The 15,966-nt window shown below is 35.8% G+C and overlaps 1 protein-coding gene across 3 annotated transcripts in view; it reads left to right on the top strand.

Annotated features, from left to right (window-relative positions):
- The window catches only part of LRBA (LPS responsive beige-like anchor protein), a 390,502-nt gene that overhangs the window by 345,137 nt on the left and 29,399 nt on the right, over nt 1–15,966 (top strand). For 2 of the 3 annotated variants that reach the window (XM_084516786.1, XM_084516785.1), the window contains exons 49-52: nt 1,680–1,769; nt 5,162–5,354; nt 8,095–8,157; nt 11,458–11,613. In XM_084516786.1, coding sequence (XP_084372912.1) covers nt 1,680–1,769; nt 5,162–5,354; nt 8,095–8,157; nt 11,458–11,613 — 502 coding nt within the window. The remainder of the gene's footprint in view (nt 1–1,679; nt 1,770–5,161; nt 5,355–8,094; nt 8,158–11,457; nt 11,614–15,966) is intronic. The other variant, XM_084516787.1, reaches the window with a different exon arrangement.

The raw sequence follows: 15,966 nt of genomic DNA, 5'->3' as shown, positions 1-15,966 counted from the left end.
ACATGTCTAAAGGGACCTCAAATTCTATGCAACTGTGATTCCCTTGATATCTCAAGTCACAACAATCTAGATTTGAACTTTAATTTAGGATGTTTTGTCACTAGAAAGGGGGCTCTGATGACCTTACTGAGCTTTAGTGTTTCATGAATCTGATATTGCTGTTCCTCAAAAAGTACTCCTTGAATTTCAGCATTTGTATGGCAGATTACACCGAGCTTTTGCTTAATTTATGTATTCACCAGTTCTTTGAAGATTAAGGTACTTTCCAGAATGGGCAAGAGTTATAATCTGACCATAGAGTAATTTGAAGTCCTATTCTGATGAGTTCAGGTATTCCAAAAGCCCTACCAAATGTACTGTTTTGGATGGCACATTTCCTATCTCAGAGCATTATTAATTTGGTGATATGAAGGCCTCAGGTGCATTCTACTTTTGATGTTATTCCTATAACAGGAGACGACTGTGTTTCCTAGTACTAATCTTTATTAATAAGTAAAATAATTGTTTGTAAGAATAAGATAAGTGTTAAACCATGAAAAAGAAGAATCTCAGAGAGAAAGAACGATCCTGCTATAAAAGCTAAAAATTAGCTAGTGCTTTTGTGTTCTACCATTCAAGTGCCCCGTTTAAAGCACTTTACTGAAAGGCCTGGTTTTCTGATTTTTAGCACTTGCTAATAGTACCTCACCTTAGGTATTCAGCATTACCAGACACTTTTGGGAATGTAGTGCTCGATGCACCATGCAACAAAGAGAAACTGAAATATCAGCCCATATGTGAGCTGATAGCTGACAGCCATTGCAAGGTAATTTTACTTATTTTAGCTCACAATGAAAGAAATTAATCTAAAATGAATTACTTGAGATTTTCTGTAGGATTAACATGATCGTGTGGATAGTTCAGCTGCTTGGCTGAGAAAAAATAACTTGTTGAATTTTGGCTGAATGATTTTAATTTGAACCAGTGGGCCAATAGGTGGAAACATGGAAAACAAGTTGGGCATGTGTAGGCAATTGGTATAAGTTCACACATTCAAAAATAAATAATAAATGACAAAGCATTAAATGGCATCTTCATCTGTGCCCTAAGAAAAAAATGATATAGCATGCTTCTGAAGATGCAGTGAAAAAAAAAAAAGCAGTATATCTTCACATTCCCCTTTAGTTGCATTTAGTATCAGTGTTGCTGTTGTTTATTTTTTGGGGGATAAAAATGAAAATTAAAAACATAGTTTGCAGTAGCTTTCATTGTAGTTCTTGCTGTTGAAACTAGGCGATGCAGTTTAAATAAAAAAAGTAGAATGCTTAATACATAGAGAAACTTTTAAAAAATTAACTTTTGTGTCTGAGTTATGATACAAACAGGATAAGCCAGTGTTAGAAAGGAAAAATGGAGCCAATAAAGAGGGTTTCTGATTATAATAGCTGGTTTCTGTTTAATATCATTGAGCAGGATGAGGTTTTGCAGAGTTTCTCATGGAAATAGCATCCACAGTACTAAAATGATTACCTCATTCTTAGTACCAGTGCCAAGCACTTAGCCCCACAGTGAACACACGGGGTTGATTTTCAACATGAAACAAGCCAGAAGTGTGGAATGACATTTTCAGGTGACAGTTATGGTTCTATTGCCTGTAATTAGCACCTCTTAACATGCAAACCTGCCTGTGCCTTTTCCAGGCTGTTGAAGCTCAAATACGAAGTTTTGGACAGACCCCTTCCCAACTGCTCATAGAACCACATCCTCCAAGAAGTTCTGCCATGCAGGTGGTAAGTACCACATTAACTCTTTGTGACCTGCCATTCTGTTCGCTTCCTTTGCTATTTTACAGTTACAGTACCTGCTACTTTGCATTTCTTTTATGTGGTCATGGACTTGTGTTATTAAAAAGAGCAGATGAGTTACGAGTCTGTAGGACTGTGAATGTATGCAATGCTTAACTATTCTTTTATTTATTGCTGGAAGGATTGTATTGATTTCTAGTACAGACCTTTTTTGTCAGTGTAATCTAAGAACACTTCATCAGTTTATTTTGTTAATACCATACCTGTACAGGTGAGAGCCAGTCATCATGGAGACAATTTAGTTAATCTTTGGCAGATTCCCCAAGAAGCATGGATTTAGGAGGTGGAACTTCCTTGTCTTTTCCCCCAGGCATAGGTTTTCCCCTAAAACCAGGATTACTAGGAATTCATGAGCTGAAACTTACATAGCAAAGAATGTGACTAAATGTGTTTTGCAGTAAAGCTAGGGTGATAAAATCCAGGCAGTGAGCATTAGCATGCTTTCCCTTTTACCTCTACTTGTGTCTAATATAATTTTATTATACAAACTATTATTTTATTACTGATTACTTTCCATATCATGTTGTGTACAGTCCTTGGGTCTAAAATATCATTTGTGTTGTCATAGATCCAGAACTAAGTATGTTAAATGATACTGTGACAAGTGGAGCAAATGGTCTGCTAATTCACAAGTTTTTCAAAAGGTTACATTCCCTTATTGTTATGATGGATGTTTTATCCTGAAATGTATTTAAAAAAAAAAAAAAAAGAGAGAGAGAGGGAGAGAACGAAAGACATAAAGAAATAAAGGAATTTTCTTCATGTATGTTCTGTAAAACATGATCTCTATGTCCTACACAGGCTGACTGAGGTTATTAGATTAAAAACATATCAAAAGTTCAAATGGTTTTAGAAAAATAACACAAAAATCAGAAATCTGTCCAAAGTAGCTTAAAAACCTTGCAATCCAAGAGTCTAAGAAATGAAAACTTCTTTGTCAAATTGAGCTACTAACCTTTCTCAAATGCAAATATATAAAGATGTTGTGCGTGGAGCTTGCTCAGCTGACTGTCCCTCCCAACACTGTTTGTGCAGCATGTGCACATTACTCTTTGACAGCTGTGCTGTAGACTGGCTTTGCCCTCAGATCCCATGTACTGGATGGACAAAGCTGATTGTGCTGTTCTGTGATCTGCTGGCCCTGTGTACCTCCCACGTGGTGTCCTAGGGCAGGAGAGAGCCAGCAGACCAGTGCAATGACCTGCAGTGTATGCAGCCAAGGGGCTCTTTTTCAGAACAGCTCTGTCAAAAGGGATCTTGGGGAGCCCAAGCATCCTCATCATACGTCTATACGTTGGATGTGTCCCCCTCTGTCATGATGCTGTGTACCATGCACATGCAGTAACTTACGGAGACTTGTTTCAGTAAGAAGAGGAACTTGAGAAGCTGTTTGTTGACATGTTTGTCAGACCCATTGTTAGATAAATAGATCTCATGCCAGGAAGCAGTCTATGTGGTTTGATCATAATATTTTTCATGATGCTGAATTAGTCAAGAGTTAGTCTGTAATGAAAAAATTGAATTTTGTGAAGTAAACCATTTCTAACTACAGTGTTTTTTTGGGGCTGTTACACACAGAAAAAAAAACCTTAATTCTCCACTTGCTTTGACTAGTCTTGTGGTTATTAATACATGATATTATAATAGCACTGTAGTAAGCATTTTAAAAGTAGCATTCCTGGAGCTGAAATGCAGTAAGGATGTTTTCCCTGTCACCATTCTAAATTATTTCTAGTTGCATTATTTCCCGAGTTTTCTATTTTCCTGTGTATGTGCCTGTATGCATGAATACAACCGAATTGAAAGCTACCACGTGCTGTGTTAAGTGCACAAGCCATAATATACACCAGGTGTAGTAATTAGCAGTCACACGAAGGCTGCCTATTTGTCTGGGTTTGCTGCTGTTGCTGTATCCCCTTGTGTTTTCAACCATCAGATAGCTGGATTTAATTGAGGCCACATCAGATGAGGCATTACTGACACCTTTAATTGAATGAGCATCCAGGGAGGATTAACTCATAATATTGATTGGCTTTTAGCCACTTGCTCAGAAGGGTGTCTGGGTAGCTTATTAGTTGCTTTTATTTACACCTTTATGCAAAGACTGTAAATAGGAATTCATAGAGCAATATGTTTTTCTAAGTACTCTTAATAACTTTTTAAAAAGGAGTGATAATAAAAATGCAAATCTATTTAATTTTCTTATTAGTTCTGTATAAGTATACATTAAATGTATGTAGTTACATACACATATATGTAATGAAATATTGCAGGTGGAAAATAGCCAAGAACACTTCATTTGTGTTCTATTTCAATTTCTAGAAAAATACAAATACTAGAAGAACACAAATACAATATGGATACTGGTCGCTAGGATGGTTGTATTTCTACATCTCAGTGGAGTTCTCTTTTTTAGGTACACCACGCAATTGCAAATCCACTATTATTGCATTTGCTTTTCCTCCTTTGCTTGACATCCATCTCTCGGGTCCCTGATATTTTGATTTGACATTCACACTGTCGTTAGAGATCTTAGTTAAAAAAAGTTATTAATCTTCTCAACTTATCAAATGAAAAAACCTAAACCCTAAAAATATCATGGTGAAAATGAGAGTCTGGATTCATTCCTTCCCGTTAGTATTTCTAGAAACAACACAGGATAGTCTGTAATCACGTCCACTTTATATTCTTTACAACTGCATTTAATTATGTTTGTCCTTTGAAACACATTTGCAGTGAAGTCTTCTGCTTTGCATTCATAAATCTTATTTTTGTACACCAGAAATATATACAGAACATATATCTAGTCTATGTGTGTATCTGTTTATTTTAATGTGCTTTTATGTTCTCATCTGGCTTGTAAAGAATTGTAGTCTGCCAATGTAATGCAACTTGAGACAGTCTCTGGGAGCAGGAATTTCTTTTGCTTACTCTTTTTTTGTTGTTGTTGTTCCCTCCTAGTTTGGCACTGCTTTCCTTGACATGCTATCTCTGTAGATATATATGAAGGAGAATTCTTTTGGCAGAGTTAGGTGATTGGAAACTTTTGGTGTAATCTTCAGTGATCTGGAGCAAAGCCTGTATTTAGACATCCCTATTCAGCAAGGCAGTCAACTTAATTGTGTACATGGAGAATTTCTACCTAAAATGGTCGTTTCCATAAGCCTCTTCACTATTACTGCATTTGCTTTTCACTGCAGCTGCTTTTGGATCTTGTGGGTTTTAATGCAGTCTTCCTTCTCTTGTCCTGTCTTCTCTTCTCCTCCCCGTGTTTTCTTTTCCCATGTATCTGGGTTCTTGTTGTGTGCACTCAACAGTATCTCCTCCTGCAGAGTCCATTGATGTTCACAGACCAAGCTCAACAGGATGTTATCATGGTTCTAAAGTTCCCATCCAACTCCCCTGTCACTCATGTAGCAGCCAACACCCAGCCAGGTCTGACCAACCCTGCTGTGATCACAGTTACTGCAAATAGGCTATTTGCTGTAAACAAGTGGCATAATCTTCCCGGTAAGTAAATTAAAATAAGTAGCATAAGAAATCACTGCAATCAAGTGGTACATCTACTGTCCCTTCAAAATTTGCTGCCAAACTGTTTTAAATTTAAAGTGTGAAGTGCAAGCCCCGTTCACTGATGTGGCGTGCTCTTCACATATGGACTTAGTTTCTCCTTAAAAAGGTAATCTGAACTATTGAATTGTGAGATATGTGGCACACAAAAGGAGTGTAACAACAAACTGTTTCAAAAAAATCCCTCCATGTCATCAAGAAATAAGCAGGAAGACAAAAACAATATATCACTGCTTGATCATAATAAACAGTCACACTATTCCTCTTCAATTTACTCTTCAAACAGATGATGGAAACCTGCACCACATCACGTCAAAGAGAAGTTCTAAAGCATGCAGAATTTGGCTGAAGTCTTTTCTGCTATCTTTTTCTTGTTTATTATGAACACCATATTCTACTGTTAAAGCCACTCAATGAGAATTACAAGATAAAAATATGTGGGAAGTCAGTTTCTTCTGTGACTGAAACATCCTAAAGTTATTAGGTGCTTATGTATTTGTCAATATGAAAGGAAAAGAAGATATCCATTAGCATAGCAATCAATCAAATTCATTATACTTTAAAAAATGTGTTGGACTTGAGAATATAGCCATTCTATTTTCAATTCTAAAGGGACTCATCCTCTTTTCTCTAGCTATGACAGGTTCAGGCCCAAGCCCTGAAAGATAGTTTTATTTGTGTTCTGTGCAGTAAATCTGGTCAAAGGCTTTTCAAAAAAGGGGAAAAAAAGAGTTTCTACTCAAATAACTTATATAGAAAATATTTGCACCAAAGTAATACTCATATCACTAAAATTCCTGCTAAGGTATCTGATTACATTTTGAAAAAAAAGACAGATAACTCCCATGCTTTTTCCTGATTTTTACAAATTACCTCTCAACTTTGTGCAAATAGAAAGATCTATGTATTATTTCACCCACCCAAGAAATGCTTAAAAAGAAAGGCGTGAAGGAAGGGAGGAAGGGAGGCTTGTCTAGATAACATCGTATGAGCAAGAACTATTTACAGGGCTCTTGACATTTGTTTGAAAGGAGGATGACAATATACTCTCATACCTTGGATGTGTGACCTTGGGCATATAATACCCAGCCTTTTAAAAATGTCTCTGAGGATGTGCCACAGTCAAGGGAAGAGAAAAGATTCTGAAGTGGTAGGAGTTGATTTTGACTTCCTCATAAGCCTCCTGGTTGGTCATCTGAGAGAAAGCAAGCATCTGTTGAGAGTAGCAACTGGTTTTTGAGTGTAGTAATCAACTATTATGAGTTGAACGAAACCTTCACATATTGTTGTTTTTTTTTTTTTTTTTTTCCCTCTCTTCTGAAAGGGAGAATAGTCATCTGTGCTTTTGAGTCACTTTTTTTTTTTTTTTTTATTTGGAGGTATTTTATGGTTGTCATACCTTTACATAATTCTTGAGAAAACCTACAGTTCAAAATAAAAACCCTGATACCAGCCGAATAAAAAACAGAACCCAACAAAAAACCACTTCACCCCACCTCTGTGAGAGCATCTTGATCAAGCCTGCAGGCTGTTAGTGATATACCACACTTAAGAGATCTGGATATGGACACCTGAAACTAGTCTTCGCTATTGTTGCCTTCAAATTTTATACTAAAATGGGATTTGCTGAGGTTACAGGTCAGGTATCAGTACTACTCTTTATCTCCTGCTGTGGGCTGAGCATTGTCTTTACTAATGAGGCATCATGATAAGAACATTAAGTTGCCAAGTAACTAGTTGTCAATGATGTGTATTAAAAATATCGTTACTGCTTTAGTAGATGAGTTTGGTGGCTTTGCTGATGTGTAATGGCACTAGTACCCAACAGAGGGCCTCTATTTTGTCATGCAGATTTCCTATTTTGTTCTGCATTAGTGTTTCATCACAGCAGAACCTTGACTTCCCAATTTCTCAGGAAACTGTTCAGATTATACTAATTTTTATATTAAGCTATGGAGGATAGTTAGAAAAATCATAGATGTAAGTATTCAGCTATTATGTTTTGTTCCACTTGCAATGTCTTGGGCTGTTTGGTGGGAGTTGCTTGCTTGCTTTTAGCAAAGCTGTGGAAAAAAAAATAGCCTTTTTTTTAGCACTGAAAGAAAATTCAGGAGGCAAACATCTCACTGTCATGTCAGGTGCTCAGATGAAATGTAGGTCTGCAGAATTATGTATAAACTTCTATGCAAAATTGCAAATAAATGTTTTTTGGTGATAGATGATTCCTTAAATACTGTATAAGATTTCCCTGTCTGCATCATAAACTGACATATTAAAAAAAGTCCTTTGTGCTTTACTTGTTCAAAGCAGTGCTTTAAAAAGTAAAGGAGAAAATAGTATTTGCTACAGTCAGCAGATGGTTGTCACATTTTGTTTTCAGTGCTCTTTACCACTTAATTTTGTTTTGTTGCGACAGGAGAGGTTGCCAGTAAAGCATCTGCTAGAGCTTATGGCTCAGGACCGGAGCTGCTGCTGATGGCATACATTCAGAATAGCACTAATCTAAAATAAATGTTTAATAAGCAGCCTGTGAAAGCACCTGGATTATTTTATTTTTTTTTATGGTGCAGAAGAATCTTGGATGGTTAAAAAAATGGACATAATTTTGATTTATAAAATGTATGTGGCATCACATATTAAAAAAATGCAGAGTTTTAAAATCTTCTTTCCTGAATTCCAGCTCATCAAGGTGCTGTACAAGACCAGCCTTACCAGCTGCCAGTGGAAATCGATCCTCTCATAGGTCTGTCACTTCCTTCTCTCTTTGCGATTCATTAAGCTCTGTATGGTGGCCCTGAAGTGTAGATTACGGTTGTTTTTCACTTGCTGGTTGCTGGGAATGGAATTTTCCTGATAAACCATTTGCATGCAAATTGGAATGCAATGAGCTGTGGCTATGCTGGTATTTCATCAACTCCCCCTCGTTGGTTTGCCTAATTTGAACAGGCCTAGGACGCGTGTCAGTGAAAATTAATATGGATGCTGTAATAATGTGTGATTGAGAATGTGCATGAAGTACTGTCAGGATAATATTGGATCTTTTCATCACTCAGACTTGTTGATGAGCAGGAGCGAGGCACGTTATGATGAATTGGTGCACTGGTAATGTGATGGAGCTCCTTTGCTGAGGAAATTTTCATAATAACAGTGGGGTTCTTAACTGCACCGTGTTGTGAAAAATAAAACCATGGTGCCAGGGTTTCATCATTAAAGGAGATCAATCCTTTCTTCATAGACCTGCTGTTCAGGCAGAGGGGATTAATGTGTAATTGCAAAGCGGTTTCAAAGTTGAAATATATTGCCCACTAGGTTTTAGTATTGAGATATTAGTATTCATTTTTCAAGGGTATTGCATCTTTTGATCACCATCACTAGTTAAATTTGTGTATGTTTTTCTTTTATTAAAAAGGGGTGGAGGAATGTCTAACTTCTATTTAATGACTCAGTGTAATAGATTCAATTCATGACTTTTTATTATAGAGGTTTATTAGTTTATATAGAGCTGATTTTTCTATTAGCATGGTTAGAGTTTGGTCAGTTCTTTCATAGCAGCGCCATACTTTGGGGAGTGTATCCTTGACTGTAACTTGGGAGCATGTAGCCTGGCAAATGGAGCCTTCAAAGTGATCAACACCCGAAAAGTCTTTACAACCTAGCCCCCAAACATAAACAAATTGCACAACAGTTCACAGGAGAACAAAAGAGATTTATTTTTTTTTCCCCAATTATATTAGAGTACAAACTTAGCTCTGTTTTTTAAACTGTCAATGGTAATTTAAGTGAAAAAGAACTAAAGCAAAAGAATATAAAAGTATAGAACAGAACAAAAATGATCTTCTCTAGATAGGGTGGAATGAGCATTTTATCAGCCAGTGAGAATTAATTTCAAAAATGAGTATACACATCAGTAGGAACCACATAATATCGGTCTATAGATACAGATTGTTGCTGTGTAGCCATTTTGCTAGATAAGCTCTATGATAATTAAATCAGGAACACTCTGGGCATATTAAACCATTTTACAGAGCTGATAAAATTGAAATGTTTTCCGAAAGTTTTTTGCAATCAATTCCCTCTGAATAATGGAGTAATTATAATTTATAATGAGTAAAACATGTGCTGTAACTGTTTTCCTTCTTGAAATAGATTTCGTCCAAAAATATGTTTGGAGCAGGAAATATGTATTCTTTAAAGCCTGCAATCAAATAGATCTTAAAAACAAATATCACAGTAAAAAAATCCAAAAAGACAACAAATCACACTGAGCCTGATGATTTTTCTCACCTTTGTGAAGAACGAATTTCTTATTATCACTTACATTTTTCACAATTTTCAAGATTAAAATACCATTTTTAGGCATATCTTTTCTTTAAAATATACTTTTCTTTGGTATAAGCACCTTTCACATTAACATTATACATTCTGAAAAATGTTTTAAATTCTCTTCGTACAATAGATCTCAAATCAGCCTTGTGATTACATTGGACATAGTTTAAAAGGTTTAAAGGTTTCTTTGTCACTGTTAAGTAGCATCATTGGGTACAAGCAAGTAATTATGTAGATAATATTAAAGGTTCTTAATTGTGGCTAGACACATTTACCTAGAAATGGCACCTAAGAGGACTACAAAATTACACTTTTATGGTTATAGCAGGAATCTTGTTGCTGTCTTAGTCATAAGGAGAAATTCACATTTTCCTCATTTTCTAGTTGCACAGGAAGATATAAAACAGTAATGTCTGATATGATGTAGATTATAGACCTCTTTTTTTAGGTGAAAAGTCTTTTCAAAGTCTTAGCTATACTGAATACGTTGATCTGAACGTTTCTTTGGTTTTATTTGCCATTATTTTGTCACAGTAATAAAGAGCGCTTCACTGTGCATTTATTAAGCACTGTTGTTGCTCTTTAAGTGGTCCCCGCAGTGATCAATGCTCTGTTATGTGTTACCTGCACAGCAAGTAACAGTACCTTACAGAATTATTTGCTACCAATATGGACAACACAGTATCGTTTTATACATAATGAAAACATAAATAAGTTAAGATACAGAGTGAATGGAATAAGAGCAAAGCTTAGGGGATGGTTAGCCTCTGAGAATGGAAAGAAGATAAAAACAAATTGTCAAGAAGAACACTGGACCAGTACAGAGACAGGGCCCACAGTCCACCTGGAATGGAAGTGATGGTGCTTTGAGCAGTTGGCAGACAAACCCAGGATAAGGGGAACTTATTTACCTGGGATGGGAGCCAGGTTCCCTCAAGAACAAAGCATATTAAAAGTTCTCCTTACAGGGTAGGATGTTCATGGTATATACCTATTGGGACCTATATAAACATACATGAATGCATCAATTAATAAGACAAAATATAATACAAAAATATGTTCCTTGATTACTGTCCATTCTGTTGGTTCACAATACAAGATTACATGAAAAAAAAAACAAAAAACAAAAAACACAGCAGGTGACCAAAGTAGGATAAATATTATTTCTCAGCTCTAAAGCAGGTTGTGGATATGAGCTTGTTAATTTCTGTGCAGTGCTCAAAATGTGCGAAGTGCTCTGTAAGAGCCTGGTGGTAATATTTGTTGCTGTTATTCTTTTTAAATTACAGTGCTTGCAATGAAACACTACTTGTATACAATTTAAAAATCATAAGTCTGTTCTTTGCTGCATTGAAGCCACTATATAGCACTGTACATACACATTTTTAATTTCCTATGCTAGAAATTTTGGGGTAGGAAGCTTATTACATTTTTATGTATTTTTCATTTTTGCAGTCTTTCATTTATATTTGTCAGTTACATTTTACTTAAAGAAAGGATTTCCTCTATTTTAGAATATATAGTTCTAGGAATTATCATTGTTCCCAGAAGTGTAATTAGTATTTTATAGTAAAAACAGAAAGGAAATATCCCTGCCACAAAAACAAGTAACAGCAGTAAGAAATAGTTTTGGTGTGAGCATAAAGATTCTAAAATGTGCTTTTGTTCTTTGTACGTGGATGCTGAAATTTATTGATTTCTTTGTCTTTCTGTTCAGCCAGCAATACAGGTATGCACAGAAGGCAAATCACTGATCTTTTAGACCAAAGCATTCAGGTACATTCCCAGTGTTTTGTCATCACCTCTGATAATCGTTACATCTTGGTCTGTGGCTTCTGGGACAAGAGTTTCCGAGTCTATTCTACCGACTCAGGTAATGTATTTTTAAAATACGGGAATAGCCTGAATGATTTTCTGTTCATCATCATCCTGCTGTTTCAAATAAAGAAAGAAAGGGGAGGGAGAGAGGGGGTGGGAGGAGAGAGTAGTGTGGAGTGTGTTTATTCACCTACTGATAAATATTTGTCAGATCTTTTCTTTCTACCTCCACTGTGTATTGTATACCATCATGGTTTTTTTTTTGTTTGTTTGTCTGTTTTGTTTTTGTTTTTGTTTTGAATGATGGCAGACATAAGACAGGGAGCTCTTATATAGCCATAGCATCACACTTCAAATCCATATGACTGTGTGAGAGACATGCCTGCTCTTACACTGTAGTTTCACAAGTAAATGTCTCTAATGGGTTTTTGTGAAGCTTGGTATATGAGGAGAATGAACTATACTTAAAGCACTTACTTGAATTTAACTCTGGTTGGCTTTAAGCACCAGAGATTTTCTTTAAGGAAATACAGGCAAGCATCATAGAATAAGTACAAACCCTTCTACCTTAAGCTCGAAAGTGAAGTCTTGAAATCTGGCAAAGGAGTACTCATGAAAACCTTTGAAAGCTATGATATACTAGAAAAATTGATCTGGAGCTACTGAATTCTTTTGTATAACATAAGCTGATCAAAGTAATGGGTAGCAGTAAAATTAGTGTGTCAACCGGCATGTATCCAAACAGTTGAAGTCACTCATGTATCATGCTAAATGGAAAAGAACCTTTGAGTGTAAGAGCTGCGGGACTTTAAATCCTATGGAGCCCCCAGAAAAAATAGGTATGATTTTTTCCCTTTCATTATCTTATAATGGGAATAGCGACCTCACTGCAAGGTACTTCTTTGGGATTAATGACCCAGTGTGGTTAATGTGTGTGTGTGTGCCATCAAGCTTTCCAGTAAGTTATTAATCTGTAGGGAATATCCTACATGTTTGTCATCATTTCTTAAATACATTAGTTAATGGTGTTTTTCACACTTGGCAAACCAAAATATTTTACAAAACAGGATGGTCTTTTATGCAAATCTGTTAAGACTAAATATCATGGCGTATTTTAGCAGTACAACATATCTGTCATTTTTGCACTCTTAAAACCTTAAGTATAAATGAGAAGTTCCATTTGCTTTATGTTGACTGGCTGCAATTCATTATACAGACATCTGGTTAGACCTGTTTTACTTTAATTTTCTCACTGATGTCACAAATTTTCATGAAACCTGTGAATTTAAAGATCTCCAGAAAATTTAGTTAGCTACAATAAATAGTGTATATCCTTGATTTATATGAACAGATAGCTTTCTTTTGATGTTGGAGGATTTATTTTATCTTATTTCTATGGAAGGAAGCTATATTATTTCATCTGTATCCGTCTTAACTATGCATGCTTCATTAAGTTATGTCCTCTGTGTGTAAGTCAGATATGCTAGGCACCTTGATACTAGCATAACTAATTATGATATAAAACAAAGCACAGTTGTCAAAAAAGTTGCAAAAAAGTCGTCTTTTGTGTGTCTCCTGTTTGTCTATATAGCAACTCTAGCTCTAGCTTACATCAGGTAAATTCAGTTGTAGTTTATTTTGCTTGGAATTAAAATGAGAATAGAGCAGTGAAATGCTTACTCTGAAATCAGCAGAACAGCAAGGGAGAAAGGTGATATGATCAGTAAAGCATAATAGCAAGTTATCACAAGAGTTGAATTCAATTATATTTTGCTCTTACAGGAAAAGAGGACCTTTCTCCTATTAGATTTTGGGGGTTTTGTTTTTAGCAGGAAATACTTTTAACATAAATCATGGGTTCTCAGCACAGCTAGCACAGCAGAAGCACAATAAAACCTTCCTCCAGCAGTGGTAATGATTTCTAGACAGCTTTTGAGATTCAGTAGTGCAGAGACTTGAGTCTTATTTTTATTTTAATTATTTGTAGCACAGCTGTCAAATAAAACATTAACGAGAAAATTCGTTCTGTCAAAAAGGGATATCTGAGTGAGTACGGTAATGTTTGATAGGACAACTCATATTAAAGGAAAGCAAAGAAAGTTGAGGAACTCTTATGAGATTAATGATTTTTTTTTTTTTACTAATATGAAGAAGAAAACAAACAAAAGTGTATTTTTTACTTTGATGATTTTGATGGAATTGACTGAACCTTGGCTCCATGATAACAAAGTAAAACTAGCAAGTACAACTACATGAACAACTGTCAAACAAATAGCCTTGAAAAATGTTTGTTTTCAAGAACAGAACCTATAAACATAGAGTATAATTGAAAGAGAAATCTCTATAACTCAGCAATGTTTATAACATAAACTTGTGTTCTAAGAGCATAAATCACCTCAGGTATTTGAATACCTAAGGGTATATAACTGAAAAATATGTCATATAGCTAAATTACTTTCAAATCTAAACCAAGTAATTGCCAACTTGAATTTTCAAGGAAAAACATGCACTTTTTAAGATGTTCTTGTGTGTTGCCAAAAGGAGGTTATGTTGCCCATGAGTGTTTCATTGCTCCCTTCCCAGCTCCAAAGTTCAGTAATTTCTTCTGACCAAATCTGTTGACTGGTCAGCATCTGAGACACTTAAGTGACATCTTTGGCCCAAAGCAAAGCCTTGTTATACAGAGGTGACTGCTATAGAGTGTTGTTATAGACTTACAGAGGTTAGTGATAGGAAGACCTACTTGATCACTCTCCTTAGAGATACAAGGTAGATCTGTACTGTAGGTATTCCTTCATGGGTTTTGTCTCTTCCAGTCTGAACATGCTCATGCAATAATAACTCATTTCACAATTTCTCTTGGAGGATTCTACTTAACTTATGAGTTTTGCCAGTGTTTCATTTTAAATCCTATGTATGTTTCCTTTAAATTAAATGTCCTTTAAATTATATCATGCTATTCTGTTTTCTCTTCATGTACCAATGTAAATAATCCTCCTTTTTGGAAGATACTCACACCTATCTCTTGCTTTTGCTGGTTTTCTCCACTTTAATGCAATTAACTTTTTGATCTTCTGTTATAAATCAGCTTATTGACATCCTTGTTCTCATTTAGGTCTATTCATTATTAAGTGTTAAGTAGTTATTAGTTATGAACACAATGCACACTACACCTTGTAGTGTGTAGAAAGAGCTATGAATACTTTCCACTACCCATACTATATGATTTACCAACTATTGTTAATTCATGCACCACAAGATGTTATTGAGACGTGCCTAATTTGAGTCGCAACACTAATTTGTGTTGCTACTTGTCACATTACTAGTTATTATTTTAAACACTTTTCAGAGCATTTTAATTCAAGTACAGCAGTAAAATCCTTCCCCCTTACCCCCATCCTCTTTTTTTTTTTTTTTTTCATATATCATTGATTCTGCTAAAGCAGGATCTCTTTTATCCCTTCTGTTCTTCCAAATTCTTTACTAAGTCCAAAACACAAATGGATGCATGGTCATTAAGGCTGAGAAAACCCATGTTACTGGTTAGTGGCATCACACTCCCTTGTGTCGTTGGATGCAGAATTTGGCCTAGCCCAAGTTACCTGAATGGGCCAAGTAGGCTCATATGAAGCATGTGTGGCTGTATCTTTTGTCCTTTCCCAACAAGATCTGTAATTGTCAGGCTTCAGCATATCCAGTGAGATGGATTTTAGTGCTCACACTCTCATTTCATAGAACCATAAATGCTGCTGACAGATCCAGAAACCAGTGAGGCCCCTGAAGTGTTTGCTGTGTAGGAGCCAGTCTCTGGCAAGTGATCTCTTTGTCTTCAGCCAGATATTGAAGAAGGAGCTTTCCCCACCTGTTTGTTCTCCCTCCGGCAGGGTGGTCTGGCAGAGATCTCCAGTGTCAACCTTACACATGTTCACTCTTCCACATGCAAATTCGCTTTGCATGAGCATCCAAGTTTACATTTTTATCTGAAAATATTGTCCAGTTTAGTTAACGTTAAAGAGTAATTGTGGTGTTCATGTTTATGTAGACTCCTGAAGGACACATTTTTAAATGCCTGAGATTTCCTTTCCTTTTAACGTTATATGTGCCTGACAAGGGCCCACATATTTGTCCTATACGAATAGATAAGTGTCTTTATCCTTTTTTTTTTTTTTCTTCTGTGTTTGTTTTCAGAGATTTTATGGATATTACAGGATTTTTTAAAAGGGAAGAATGTTGGTTGAAATAAGTGTAATTTTTTTTTTAAACTGAATCTCTTTTTTTTTCTGTTTAAGGATATGCTCAATAGCTGGATATGCTATAATTTGTAGGCAGTACTCATACTACCAATTTCTTATGGGTCCTAAATGTTCTGTAACATCTTCTGCTTCCATTTCCCAAATCATCATCATAT

The sequence above is a fragment of the Aythya ferina genome (genome assembly GCF_964211825.1).
Source record: "Aythya ferina genome assembly, chromosome: 4".
In the NCBI taxonomy this organism is placed as follows: domain Eukaryota; kingdom Metazoa; phylum Chordata; class Aves; order Anseriformes; family Anatidae; genus Aythya; species Aythya ferina.
This window is presented reverse-complemented; position numbering and strand designations above follow the sequence as displayed.